Raw genomic sequence first — 12,045 nt, 5'->3', positions numbered from 1 at the left:
CTAAACCAGGGACAACGTGTTCCCGATGCTGGCTCTTCCCGATTGCTACTCCACCAAAAAGTTTTGCGCTGACACCCCCTTGCACAGATAGATCAAAGAGCTCGAAAGCTGAATTGTTGGATGAGTCGGAGGCGGCATCTTTTGTCGGGACACCTTGGAAGCTGCTGTGTTTTCATGTAGGGTGTTGTGGTGCTGTGGGAAGGAGCAGGGCTGGTTTAGGATTGATTTAGGACTGGTTTGATGGGAACGGGTCCTCATGGATGCTGGAGGGAGCTGGCTCCATCGCTGGGTGGGGGCAAAGACGGCTGGAGGGCAATGGAGAGTCCCGCAGCAGGGGTCCTTCTGCCTGCAGAGGCTTGGTTGGACTTTCTTCTTGTGATAAAGGACTGCAGTAGTTTTTAATGTAGAGTAATTATAGTAATTACTGTAAAACTCTGGAATTTGGACAGTTGGGATTTGCTTTTGTTAATTTTCTTTGTTTTGCAGACTGACACCTGAAACCTCCTTGTGTTTTACAGTTGAGCGTGATTTCTCCTGCCTTGCCATTGCGTATTTCCTCTGTTCCTTACCGTGTTAAAATCACATCTTTCCGCAGATCCAAAGCCAGCGTTGCCTTAGCTGCTTGTCTGAGCGAGCTGCAGCTAACTCCTGCCACCTGCTGTCTCCTTCTTTGCTCTTCACTTTATTAAGATCCTGGTTTATGAAAAAAATGCAGAGGGACAAAGGAGATGGAGCTGCGGCTGCCCCATCGTTTGCACCGCCCTCCCTGCTGCGCATCGCTCTGCAGCCCCTCTGCTCCTCCCGCTGCCAACCCTGCCACCTCCTCTCCTCCACCACCACCAGCTTCCCTCTCATCCAACCAAGGAAATGGAGAGCCTGGATGTTGAGTTTCACTGGAGCCTGGCTCCAGGAGAAAGCCAGGGGACAGGCCACCTTCCTTCACCGCTCTGCAGGGCTGAGTGGAGTCTTGCTGGGGTCTGCTGTTGCACACTTTGCCTTCACCGCGCTGGCTGTGTGCTTGTTGGGTTGGGTTTCGCCTGGTGGGTCTGCCGTTCCCCTTGGCTGGTGCTGGGATTTGTGGCTTTCCGTGTCCGCCAGATTCTCCTTCGCATCTGCTGCTGGGTTTCTGCAGGTGGTCAGTAACCCTGAGAATGTGCTCGCCTCAGGGGTGCCGCTCACCCACGGTCATGAATTGCATATTCGTGAATCCGTCGATAAAACCAGAAGGGCCTCAGGAGGCTTGTTTTTGTCTGTCAGTCAAGTCTTAGATTTATAGTTCTTTTCTAGCATAGGGATTGCACCACCAATTCATGTCAATGGTTAAATAATGCCCAGCCCATACAGACGCTGTCACCTTTCCTCCTGTGGAGCCAGTTTAGAAGCCCTCGGTGGCTTCCAGACACACCGTCACCCCCTGAGACTGTCACAGCACTTGGAAATATTGGGTGAATAAATGCCGTGACACACACGTTGGAGGCAGGTGGGGAGCAGCGGCAGCTCGGTGCGCTGGAGCTCCCAAGACCGTAGAGCAAGGCGTGCTTTTTAGAGAGATCTCCTACGGGGGACAGGTATTTATGTAGCTTATCTTGAATGATTTATAGGGACCTTAGATACCAGGTTTGTAACCTATGTGTTTAGGTAACGCAATTTTAAGTCTCAGCAGTGCCCACTTAATCGTGAGCATGCTGGGCATCCACGTGGTCGTTCATGTAGAAGAGCCCCTGGGGTCGGCACGGGGGTGCGGGAAAGAAGAGGCACATCGTGGTGGATGGCTGTGCTTTGGGCCAAAGATATTTCACCCGCCATCCCTTGGTCTGGGCATCCTTGGGGAGGAGCTACTGTAGAATAAAACGGATCAAATGTTTACTGATTTATTTTTTTTACCTCTGGAGCACTGCTTCAGTGCTCCCGTGCCAATGTTGTTTCACAATCAGGGTGTCTTGACTGCAAGTGCTGTTGCTTGAAGATATACTGCAAAGCAAATTTTAGCATTTTTTTCTCTAGGCTTTTGTTGTGGTGCTTTGTACTTTGCCATCCTTGTTTTTAACTAGACAAATGCAACTTTATTTTCCACTTACGCGAAGACCATGGGGTGCTACAAACTTTGGAGAGGGCCCTTACAGTCTGTGGGGTATTCTGAACGTGGTGCCACACTGATGATTAAGTTTTTCCAGCAGAGCTCATCAGTTCACTTCTAATGAACAAATATACTGGAAAACGCAGCTCTGAGAGGGCGACTTTGCGATCTAATTGCAATTCTTAACTATTTCAGCAGATGTCTGGGAGATGTTTTTCCCATGAAGACACAATTCCAGATGGGCTATTGTACAGACCAAGAGCAAGCGGTGAACTTAAAGTGCATTAGAGATCTGAAAAACACGAGGTGAAGCTCTTGCTCTACATATCTCAGGCCACATTCTCCTAATGTTAGGTCATCTGGGGGAAGCAGTTTCCCATATTTGACTTCTTCTAACTATTAAAAAGCTACAACAGCAGAGACTTAGACCTGGGTTTTGGCCATCCCAGTGAAGACCTTGCCCACCCAGCCGTACCACTGGGAGTGCCTGTTCATGTCCGCAAAATAAAACACTCTTGGTACACATAACTATAAAATTCTGGTTAGTCTCTGCTTTTCAGTGGGGGGTGGAATTTTCTGTTAACTTTATGTCTGAGCACATGGTTGGCCGAGTGCTGGATCAGGCCCAAGGAAGGGGTGCCAGATGAGGGGGCCAGCATGGCTGCAAAGCTGAACTTGCGGAAAGAAATAAAAAAAGCCTTTCCAGCTGGATTAAATGTGTGATCCGTGGTGCAGCGTGCCGGGCGCTGGCACAGGGAGGATGGGCAGCGTGCGGCCAGGAGTAGCCTGCGTGCCCGCAGGGTGGCTGGAAGGAGCCCCGGGGCTCTGAACTGGGCGTCACCTCTGCCGAGCTTCTCGCTAACGCAGCCTGGATGTCTCCGGCTCAGCCCAGCGTCAGCCGCAAGTGCTGTAGAAATCTGGAAAACTTGCACGGTTCAGGCAAACTCTTTCCCGAGGAGCCCTGCCTTTGCCAAGGTTTAACATCCACCTCCTCCCACGTCGCAGAGCATCAGGGCGCCTTCTTTCTCCTCTGGGTCCTTCCTACACCTCTGCTTATGAAACTGTTCATGTCCTCCAAAGGTATTGAAAATCGCTGGGACTTAGGTGGGAATTTCTGCAGAGACTAGCAGAGGGCTTTTTTTTTTTTTTTATGTTACAAGAGGGAAAGGGAAGGGGACGTGAGTATCTTCCACCTACCTCAATGCGTAGAAGCTGTGTGTGCTACAGTAGAATCATAGAATGGTTTGGGTTGGAAGGGACCTTAAAGGCTACCCAGTGCCACCCCCTGCCCTGGGCAGGGACACCTCCCACCAGCCCAGGTTGCTCCAAGCCCCGGCCAACGTGGCCTTGAACCCCTCCAGGGATGGGGCAGCCACAGCTTCTCTGGGCAACCTGGGCCAGGGGCTCACCGCCCTCACAGCCAACAATTTCTGCCTCACATCTCATCTCAATCTCCCCTCTTGCAGTGTAAAACCCTTCCCCCTCGTCCCATGGCTCCCCTCTCTGCTCCAGAGTCCCTCCCCAGCTTTCCTGTAGGTCCCCTTCAGGTAGTGGAAGGACATTACAAGGTCTCCCTGGTAAGCCATGCAAAACCAGATCTTTGGTGGATAGTTCCCCTCTTATTAAATTTACTCCTTTGTAAAAGATCCCTTCATCAGCCTTGTCCCCTGCCTCCCTCCCTTCACCTCTTCCACACTTTTTAAACCTCGTTTAAACCTTTTAAACCTAACTTTTTCTCCCAAACCGATCGCTGATGTCGACCAGTGAGCAGCAGGTAGAGCATCAAACAGACAGAACCAGCTCTGCTCAGCTAAATGCTCAGATTTAGTTCATTGCTTTATTTCCATTTGTGTCAGTAAACTAAATGTTCTCGACTGAAGGTTTTGCAATAAAATGTTTTGACTAATCAGAGTTAATTTTCTGAATAGGTAGGGATTAATTATCAGCTGGCTGTTGTTTGTAGATGCCATAGTTACAGAGCTGAGTTTCTTCTCTTGAGTACTTTGTGGCTACAAATAAAGCGTACTCAAGCTGTCATTGGTAAAAGAGCAGATAATAAAGAGTAAAAGAATATTAATTGAGCCATTACCAGTTTCAAGATGTACTTATGCAGTTGGGTAAATAAATGCTACAGTGAGGCATGGCAGACATAGGAATCTCCTTCAGTGCGTACTGTATTACACTGGTGTCCTGCCTTTGGGTTTCCAAAGAGTCTAAAAACCTTTGCACTGGTGCTTATGCATTTTTTAGTTGCATTAATGAAATGCCTGTTCCCATGCATTTTCTAGTTCTTGAGGAACTGTATGTGGGACCAAATAGCACGAGAGCAAAGTAGTTACCCTCTATCTGCAGTGATGAGGAACAGAACAACTGCCAGGAGACGTGGTCTTTTACTGCTCCACGCCAGGAAGTAGTTTCTGGAGACATCAAAAATGACTGTCTGAGCGCCCACTCCCTCCCAAGCACGTACACAACTGTAAATAAATATTTATGTTTATAACTTCTCAGGCAAACTATGCAATCGCACAATGTATTCTGACTGATCGTTGATAAATTGTTCTGTAATTCGGCGGTGGTTGTTCATACGAAGTAGTTGGTGTATGAAGTTAGAAGGGCGAGGAGGCAGCTTGCAGCAGGAGCTGCCACCTCAGGGCACGCAGCCTGTGCCTCTGTCACTGCTGCTTCCAGGGCAGCTCCCGTGGGTCCCTCCTGCAGCGCCGGGCGCAGGTTGGTGTCACGCCACAGCTCGGTGCTTCTCCAGGAAAGGCGTTCAGGTTTATTATACAGGAACCTGAAATTGGTAGATCCTAAGACTGAGGTTGTGCTTGATGCTGGGGTTTTGCGTGGTGTGAGAGTTTGTCCCCTGCTCTGCGTCCTTCCTGTCAATACCCAGAGAACACGGATAGGCCACACCATAAAATCTGGATTTTAATCAGGTTTCCTGATCAAGAGGTAGAAAGCCTTAATGCTTCCAGGTGTCGGGGCTGCCATTGTTCTGAGCCTGCTTGGTTTTTCCTTCTCCGCAGCCTCGTGTCTAAATAATGCAGGTCAGGTTCAGCGATGGCACCTTCACCTCAGTGGTTTTCTCCGAGACCTTCGCTACCTGTGGTTCCCTTCTGCAGTGTTTGGTCTTTGTTTTCCCCTTCTCATTTATCCCTTGGTCGACCCGTATTGAATATCCGTGTGTGTACACGGACTCACAGTAGGGGGGAGTAAGCCGAGATACGTTTTGCAAGTGGATGCAGACTCCCCTGTTTTTTTCACAATTGTGTACATTACTTACTTTCAGATCTACCAGGGGTTTTACTGTTTGTTTTTGCCTGGATACTTTATCTGCCTCCTTCTGCAGCAGTGAAAAGCACTCTGCGTGCTCTGCAGAGCGGAGGGAGAGAGGGGGCCTTCCCTGCCGCCGTGCTCAGGGCGATCTTTTGACTTAGAATGATGAGCGGGGGCAGGCAGCGATGGGGAAGGATGGAGAAATGCACGTCAGGGATCGCAGCTCGGTGTTGTGGCTGCGGTCCGAGGGCATGCCTGGCTGCGTGGTGTGGTTAAGGGCGCTCGTCAGGCACAATAAATGGGGAGAACATGGGGATCAGGGAGAGGCACATGCCCTGGGAGGAGCGAGAACTCGGCTCCCACTGCCAGTGAGATGAAGCCTCAGACTTCCAAAGGCAAGAAAATTCATCCTGAACGCACCCGTACTTCACTTGGCTTAGCTGGAACATGGTCACACATATGGTATTTATATCAGACCCAAATGCCCAAGCAAAGGAGGCCAACCTGCTTATTTTCAGGGTTTACGAGGGGTGTCACTTGCTAAAGTCTCCAGGGTGACTTCAGCCACGGGTTGCAGCCGCCAAGTTATGAAACCGTAAGAAAGTGGGTGTATAATGGAAACGGTGACAGAAGGTTTGGGGCTTTTTTACAATTTTTTAAACAGTCCTCCATTTTGCAGCCCAGCTGTTTGAAATTCACTGAACTAGTATCTCGAATGGCTAAGACGTGAACTGCGGCTGAAAAGAGACTCGGGCATCCAGCTCGCAGGCCTGCCAAGTCCTCACCTGTCTCACAGGATTTCAAAAGTCGGCTTCCAGAGCAGAGGGGGACAGGGCTCGGCTGGAGGATGGTGGCATGTTGTATCTCTTTTAGCCCCTGTTATGCTTGTAAGGCTTGGAGTGAGGTTTGGCAAATTGAACCCCCTGACTTGTGCAAACCTGTGGCCATGGGGGAGGCATGGGGAGAGCTGCAGCGTTGGTGACGGTGTTTAGCTGCTGCGCCTTCACGCTGAAAGCGACAGGAGCTGTGCTGAGCTTAGAGAAATTCAGGCTGAAGGAAGATGGAGCAGATGTAGTCAGGAAAGAAGCCTCGGGGGTAAATGTTTTATCATAATGCAGAGTCCTGCTTGCATCTGATAGAAATATGCCAGCGAGAGGCTCCAGTAAGTGTAGCCCTGCGTCTCCTGTACTGAGCAAATGACATGGTGTGGGCAGCACAAACGTGACACGTGCACTGAAAAACATCTTTTGGCAGATGCGCGTGACACACAGTATGTGTTTTTTTCGCAGCTTCGATGTGGAAAATGGCCCGTCACCGGGTCGCAGCCCACTGGACCCGCAGGCCAGCTCCTCGTCAGGACTCGTATTGCACACCACGTTCCCGGGCCACAGCCAGCGCAGGGAGTCCTTCCTCTACCGATCCGACAGCGACTATGACTTATCACCAAAGACGATGTCCAGGAACTCTTCTCTCCCAAGTGAACAGTAAGCATAAATTCAGCTCACATCATATTTTACAGTAACTAAGAGCTTTATGTAGCCTCCTGTAATCCTCAGAGCGTTGTTAAGAGGAGCTTACGGGTGGTACTCACATTTCATAGCCTGAGTGCCCAAGGAGGGTGTTTTATGGTCTGCCAAGGCATGACGTTCCTCTCCCCATCCCATCCTTGAAATACTCTCCCTTTCCCTGTAATTTCGCAGAAGAGCTTTCAAAACCGTACCCTGAAATAGTAGAGAATTTTTGCATTTTACCTTCCTTGGTACTAGTTCTTCAGGTGGGAATTTGTGTTTAACTGCAGGGTGAATCCCGGGCTGTGCTCCGGGCAGAGAGCACTGCCAGCTGCCCGTGTCCCCGCTGGGCCTGCTGGCAGGAGAGCCCCGTCACTCCAGCCCTAGGTTTGCTTGGTGACTTTTTGCGCTCTCTTTTCTCAGTTATACTCTCTTCGTGCATTCTCAGAGCCTGGTTAGCGTCATCTCTGCTTTTCCTTAAGTAGGTGACGCTCCATTAGCCTGGACAATAGAACTATGACTGTACTTGTATTTACAGTATTACTCTTCCCCATCCTGTTTTTTGTCATGGGTTGTTCACTAGAACTGAACGGGAAATACAGCAGAAAGCCGAGACAGATGGTTGAGCTTGAGAGGATCAATACAACACAGAGCGTGGAGCTTAAATGAGTGTCCGGGATTTGCAGCCCTTTATTTTAAAAGGCATAGTTTAAAGTTTTAAAGTGACCATTAAGCTATAAAAAAGTGTTCATTAAAAAAAAAAAAAACTTTAACTGTTATGAAAGCCCTACAAGTTTTGTCATGAAATAGAAATCTAAATATTAGCGAGATCCACGAGGACGATTCTCCTGAAAGAGAATATCCCTCCCTGTTAGTCAACATTTAGTAAATATTTACTGGAGACAAAGTAACCACGCCAAATTATGCAAATACCATGTTTTGTGTAAACGGTGGGTTTTAACAATTGCCCCCTGTTCCCAGCAGCATGCTGGAGGAGGCAGCAGTGCTGGGGTGGGGAGAGCCCCATCCAGCTGTGCCCAGCACCCTCATTTCCCTCAGCTTCTACAGCTAGAGGCGTCCATTTACTGTGGGCATCAAGGCTCCTGCGGCGCTTGGGGGAGCCGACATCTCCACACTGACCTGGTTTGGACATCAGTGTTGAGACAACTTTAATTAAAATGTAAACTTAGCGCTGATACCCGAGTCTGGACGAGTGGACGTGCTCTGTGGCAGCACAGCTGGGGAGAATACCCCTTGGAAGGGGCGCCATGCGGGTGGATGCCTCCCTAGAGGTGGCTGTGGTAGGCACGTGGTACGGGAGCCCACCACCAGCTGCGCTGGGTTGCCTTGACCTTCCAGCCCTGGTCAGCTCTGCGCAGCAATGGCTCTACAATGCCACGTCTGAGTTAGGTAAATCACACTGGATTTTTTCATAAACGCACATGTGCTATATATAATATCACCCCTAAAAAACCCTCTTATTGATGCTGACGATGTATTTTTCTCAGAACTTCTGCTCAAATCTTCCATGATGAAAACGGCCGGACAAAAACCCGGTGCCTGAATAACATTAAAGACTGTGGCAGAGATCAACAAAAGCCAGGAAATTCAAAGCTGACCTTTCCCCGGACCGTTATGTTATTTTTTCCACCCCGGTGCGAGCGTGCTGCCTTAACTTTTGAATTTCCTGGCTTTTATTGCCTGGTGTTACCACTCTGAACAGTCGCTCCAGCCGGGTTGCTTTGGATATACACTGCGAGACCTTTCCATTAGGAACGAGATTTTATGTAGTGTTAAATTAACGCTGCATGGGTTAATGTGTTTTTTGTTTTTTTTTTTATTGTCGGGAAACCTCCCTTTGTAAAATGCTCTTTCTCTGGGGTGAACGATGCCCTGTTTGAGGTAAATTTTCTCCATTTCTCCCTAGGCATGGGGACGACCTGATTGTCACGCCATTCGCCCAGGTGAGTTGGCCTCCCAACCTGGAAATAAAAACAGAAATAAAACCCGACAGCCTTTAGGCGGAGGAGATAACCTCGCCGCTTTTGCCTCCCTCATTAGGTGCTGGCGAGCCTACGAAGCGTGAGGAACAACTTCACGCTCCTTACCAATTTGCACGGCACCTCCAACAAGTAAGACCATTATTTTTCTTTCCTTCAGGGCTCGCACGAAGCAGGGGCCGGTGGCGACCGAGAAGGGTCGGCGGCGACCGGGGACCCGGTCGCCGCCGACCCTTCTCGGTCGCCAGCGGCCCTGAGCTCCGGCCGCGCTGCCTCAGGCCCGCTCTGCTTCTTGCGCGGGACGCCAGGGGGCGCCAAAGCGCAGCCCGCCGGCCGGGCGCCGCCATCTTCTCACACCTCAGGGGTCTCCTCCTGGTCGGTGACTGGGGAGACCGGGAAAGCATGGCGGGGCTGAGGAGGCAGGGGTGTGTTTCTGCTTGAGATGCGGGGAAGGGGGTGCGATGTGTTTCTGGGCGTATCGGGTGCGTGTGGTGTGGTATCTTCCTCACTTTGCCGCTTTGGCTGTCCCAGACGTCCGTTAGGCGCCCATAGAATCATAGAGTCGCTTTGGTCAGGAGGGGCCTTTAAGATCATCAAGTCCAACCGTTAACCTAACACTGACAAGTTGCCACTAAACCATGTCCCTCAGCACCACGTCTACACGCCTTTTAAATCCCTCCAGGGGTGGCGACTCCACCACTGCCTTGGGCAGCCTCTTCCAACGCTTGGCAACCTTTTCGTTGAAGAAATTTTTCCTAATATCCATCCTAAACCTCCCCTGGCGCAACTTGAGGCCGCTTCCTCTTGTCCCATGGCCTGTTCCTTGGGAGAAGAGCCCGACCCCCCCTGGCTGCCCCCTCCTTTCAGGGAGCCGCAGAGAGCGAGAAGGTCTCCCCTCAGCCCCCTTCTCTCCAGGCTGAACACCCCCAGCTCCCTCAGCCGCTCCTCACAGGGCTTGTGCTCCAGACCCCTCACCAGCTCCGTCGCCCTTCTCTGGACACACTTGGAGCGGAGGTGTCGTCGTGTTCGGTCAAGCTGTGGTGCTGCCCTGCATTTCCACCATTGTTTCACAAGCAAGGCGGTCATGGGCAAAGGGTGGACATCAAGAAGGGGAATGCCGGCCATGAGGCTGTGAGGATGGTGAGGGTTTCCCTGGCAGGGCAGGCAGTGACATCCTGCAGCTCGGCTCTGTGGGGCTGCCTGGAGGCCCAGCCTGTGCTTCATTCCTATGTTGCTTTGAGACTGTAATTGCACCGAATGGGGTAGGTGATGCTCCGAACTTAAGAGGAGGATGTTTTTTTATACCTGCTGAACAGGAGAAACCCTATAAATTCCTTTTTACGCCTTTGTCCGGAACCACCGTTTCCCCATAGCTATTTATAATGAGCCAGTCATCATCATTTTCTGTCCTGTTTTGCCCCAAGAGAGCTGTTTTGCGTGAAACCAGCATCATTCATTCCTGGCGACGGCGCGGATGCACCCACCCGTCCCACCCTGGGACTGGCAAGCGTTGCTCGTTCTGAGTATCCCGCTGGCTCCTGAAGCGAAGGAACGAGGTGCAAAATTGCACTCCATTGGGATGCCGTGGGCTTGCTGCACTGCTGCATGCATGAGTGGCATTGTCTGGGTGCCCACCATGGACTCTGCTTTCTGCCTTCCCATGAAATCTGGTATTTTACATGAAGGCCAGCATTTTGTCCGGGCGGCAGATTTCCTCCCGTTGATTTCTGTTTGTAAATTTTGATCGGAAGGAACCGCCACATTCCAAGATGGAGGTTAATAGAAAAACAGATGGCTGAAATAGATTCCTTTTTTTATGCTTTTCTTTTTTGAATGGCTTGAGCATTTCAGCAGTTCCTAATGAGGAATCTGAAATTGGATGGGGCCGGAAGGAAGCGAGGGCGTAACCTGTAGGACACAGAGGCATCTTGCAGTGTCCTTTTGAAAACATTCCCAGATTTGATTGAGGTATAAAGTAATTTGCCCAGCCAAAGCAGAAGTCGTGAAATGTTTAAACCATTATATACCAAACATCCAAGTCCGTGGCAGAATGTGCTTCCAGGCGCTGTGGAGCTTCCCGCACAGTTTCCAAACAGCTCTGCTGGGTCACAGCCGTGCTGCCAGCTCATGATTTTATCATATTGTCTCATGATACATGGTATTTTACTTAAACTTCTGCTCTGGGGATCATGAGAATCTCAGCTTTTCTTTAGCCCCTCCTCTCCCTTCTTTTTTCCTCCTCCTCCACCCCTCCTGGCCCATGAAAGAAAAAGAGGATGCTGTCTCACATATTTACAGAAATGCTGGAAAATATGAATGTTAAGGGCTGGAGGAAAAAAAAACAACAAGAAGTCATAATTTTTGGACTTTAACGTCAGGGGTTTTAAGGCAGTTTCCTGATTGGAAAAGAGGAGAGTATGATTAATGGTTTCGGAGTGCCTGAGTTTGGCAGATGTGGCCCAGGACACGGTCAGAAAGCATCCGGCGCCTACTCCTCTTAACACCCGCCAGCAAGAGAAGGAGCGGGAAGCGGGAGCTGTGTACGATTGAGCATGCTGGTGGCTAAGAGGGGACAGTGCTGTCGAAACCCAGGACTCTGGGTCTCTGTTGCCTGTGCCCAGGCTGCCACAGAAAGCAGGATGAGCACGGCCAGGATGTAATTCAAGGATGCCAGGAGCGGTGCCGTTCCCTTTTCAGGCTCCGCAGCGGGGAATACCCTACTGAATACTAGCTCATCCCTCCCCGCCCCCCTGAAGGCATGTCTGTGCAACTCAGCGCAGGGTTTGAAGATACCTGGAGCATGTCTCCCCAGATACTGGAAGCGCTGGAGCCGCAGCGTGGTGTCCCTATTGGGGAGTTTCTGTTTTTTAGAGATTTCAAGATTTGGCTTTTCAAAGGCTCAGCAGAGGCAGGTCGGGGCAGATTTTTAGAGAAGTCGGCATCCAACGTGTGCGCCCTGTGCTGAACCCTTCGAAGAATCTGGGTCCCGCAGCTCCCTCCAGAAAAGTCTGAGCTTTTGAAATCCCAGCTGGCAAGTGGGAGCTTCAGGAGAAGGAGGAGGCTTTGGAGGCCCGCTCCAAAAGGTCGGGAGGCCGGGGCCAAGGGTCTGCAGCAGGACTGTAGCTGCGTTACTCTAAGGCAGATCTTACCTGGTTAGGGAGGCCTTCCTGGAGCACTTCTGAAG

At 50.6% G+C, this 12,045-nt stretch overlaps 1 protein-coding gene across 4 annotated transcripts in view; it reads left to right on the top strand.

The window, feature by feature from the left end:
* Positions 1 to 12,045, top strand: part of PDE4B (phosphodiesterase 4B) — a 219,516-nt gene that overhangs the window by 150,782 nt on the left and 56,689 nt on the right. For all 4 annotated transcript variants that reach the window (XM_063342708.1, XM_063342709.1, XM_063342710.1 and 1 more), the window contains 3 exons: positions 6,643 to 6,837; positions 8,789 to 8,825; positions 8,923 to 8,993. In XM_063342708.1, coding sequence (XP_063198778.1) covers positions 6,643 to 6,837; positions 8,789 to 8,825; positions 8,923 to 8,993 — 303 coding nt within the window. The remainder of the gene's footprint in view (positions 1 to 6,642; positions 6,838 to 8,788; positions 8,826 to 8,922; positions 8,994 to 12,045) is intronic.

This window comes from Chroicocephalus ridibundus, chromosome 8 (assembly GCF_963924245.1).
Source record: "Chroicocephalus ridibundus chromosome 8, bChrRid1.1, whole genome shotgun sequence".
Lineage (NCBI taxonomy): Eukaryota > Metazoa > Chordata > Aves > Charadriiformes > Laridae > Chroicocephalus > Chroicocephalus ridibundus.
The sequence above is the reverse complement of the archived record's forward strand: the minus strand, read 5'-3'. Positions and strand labels throughout refer to the sequence as shown.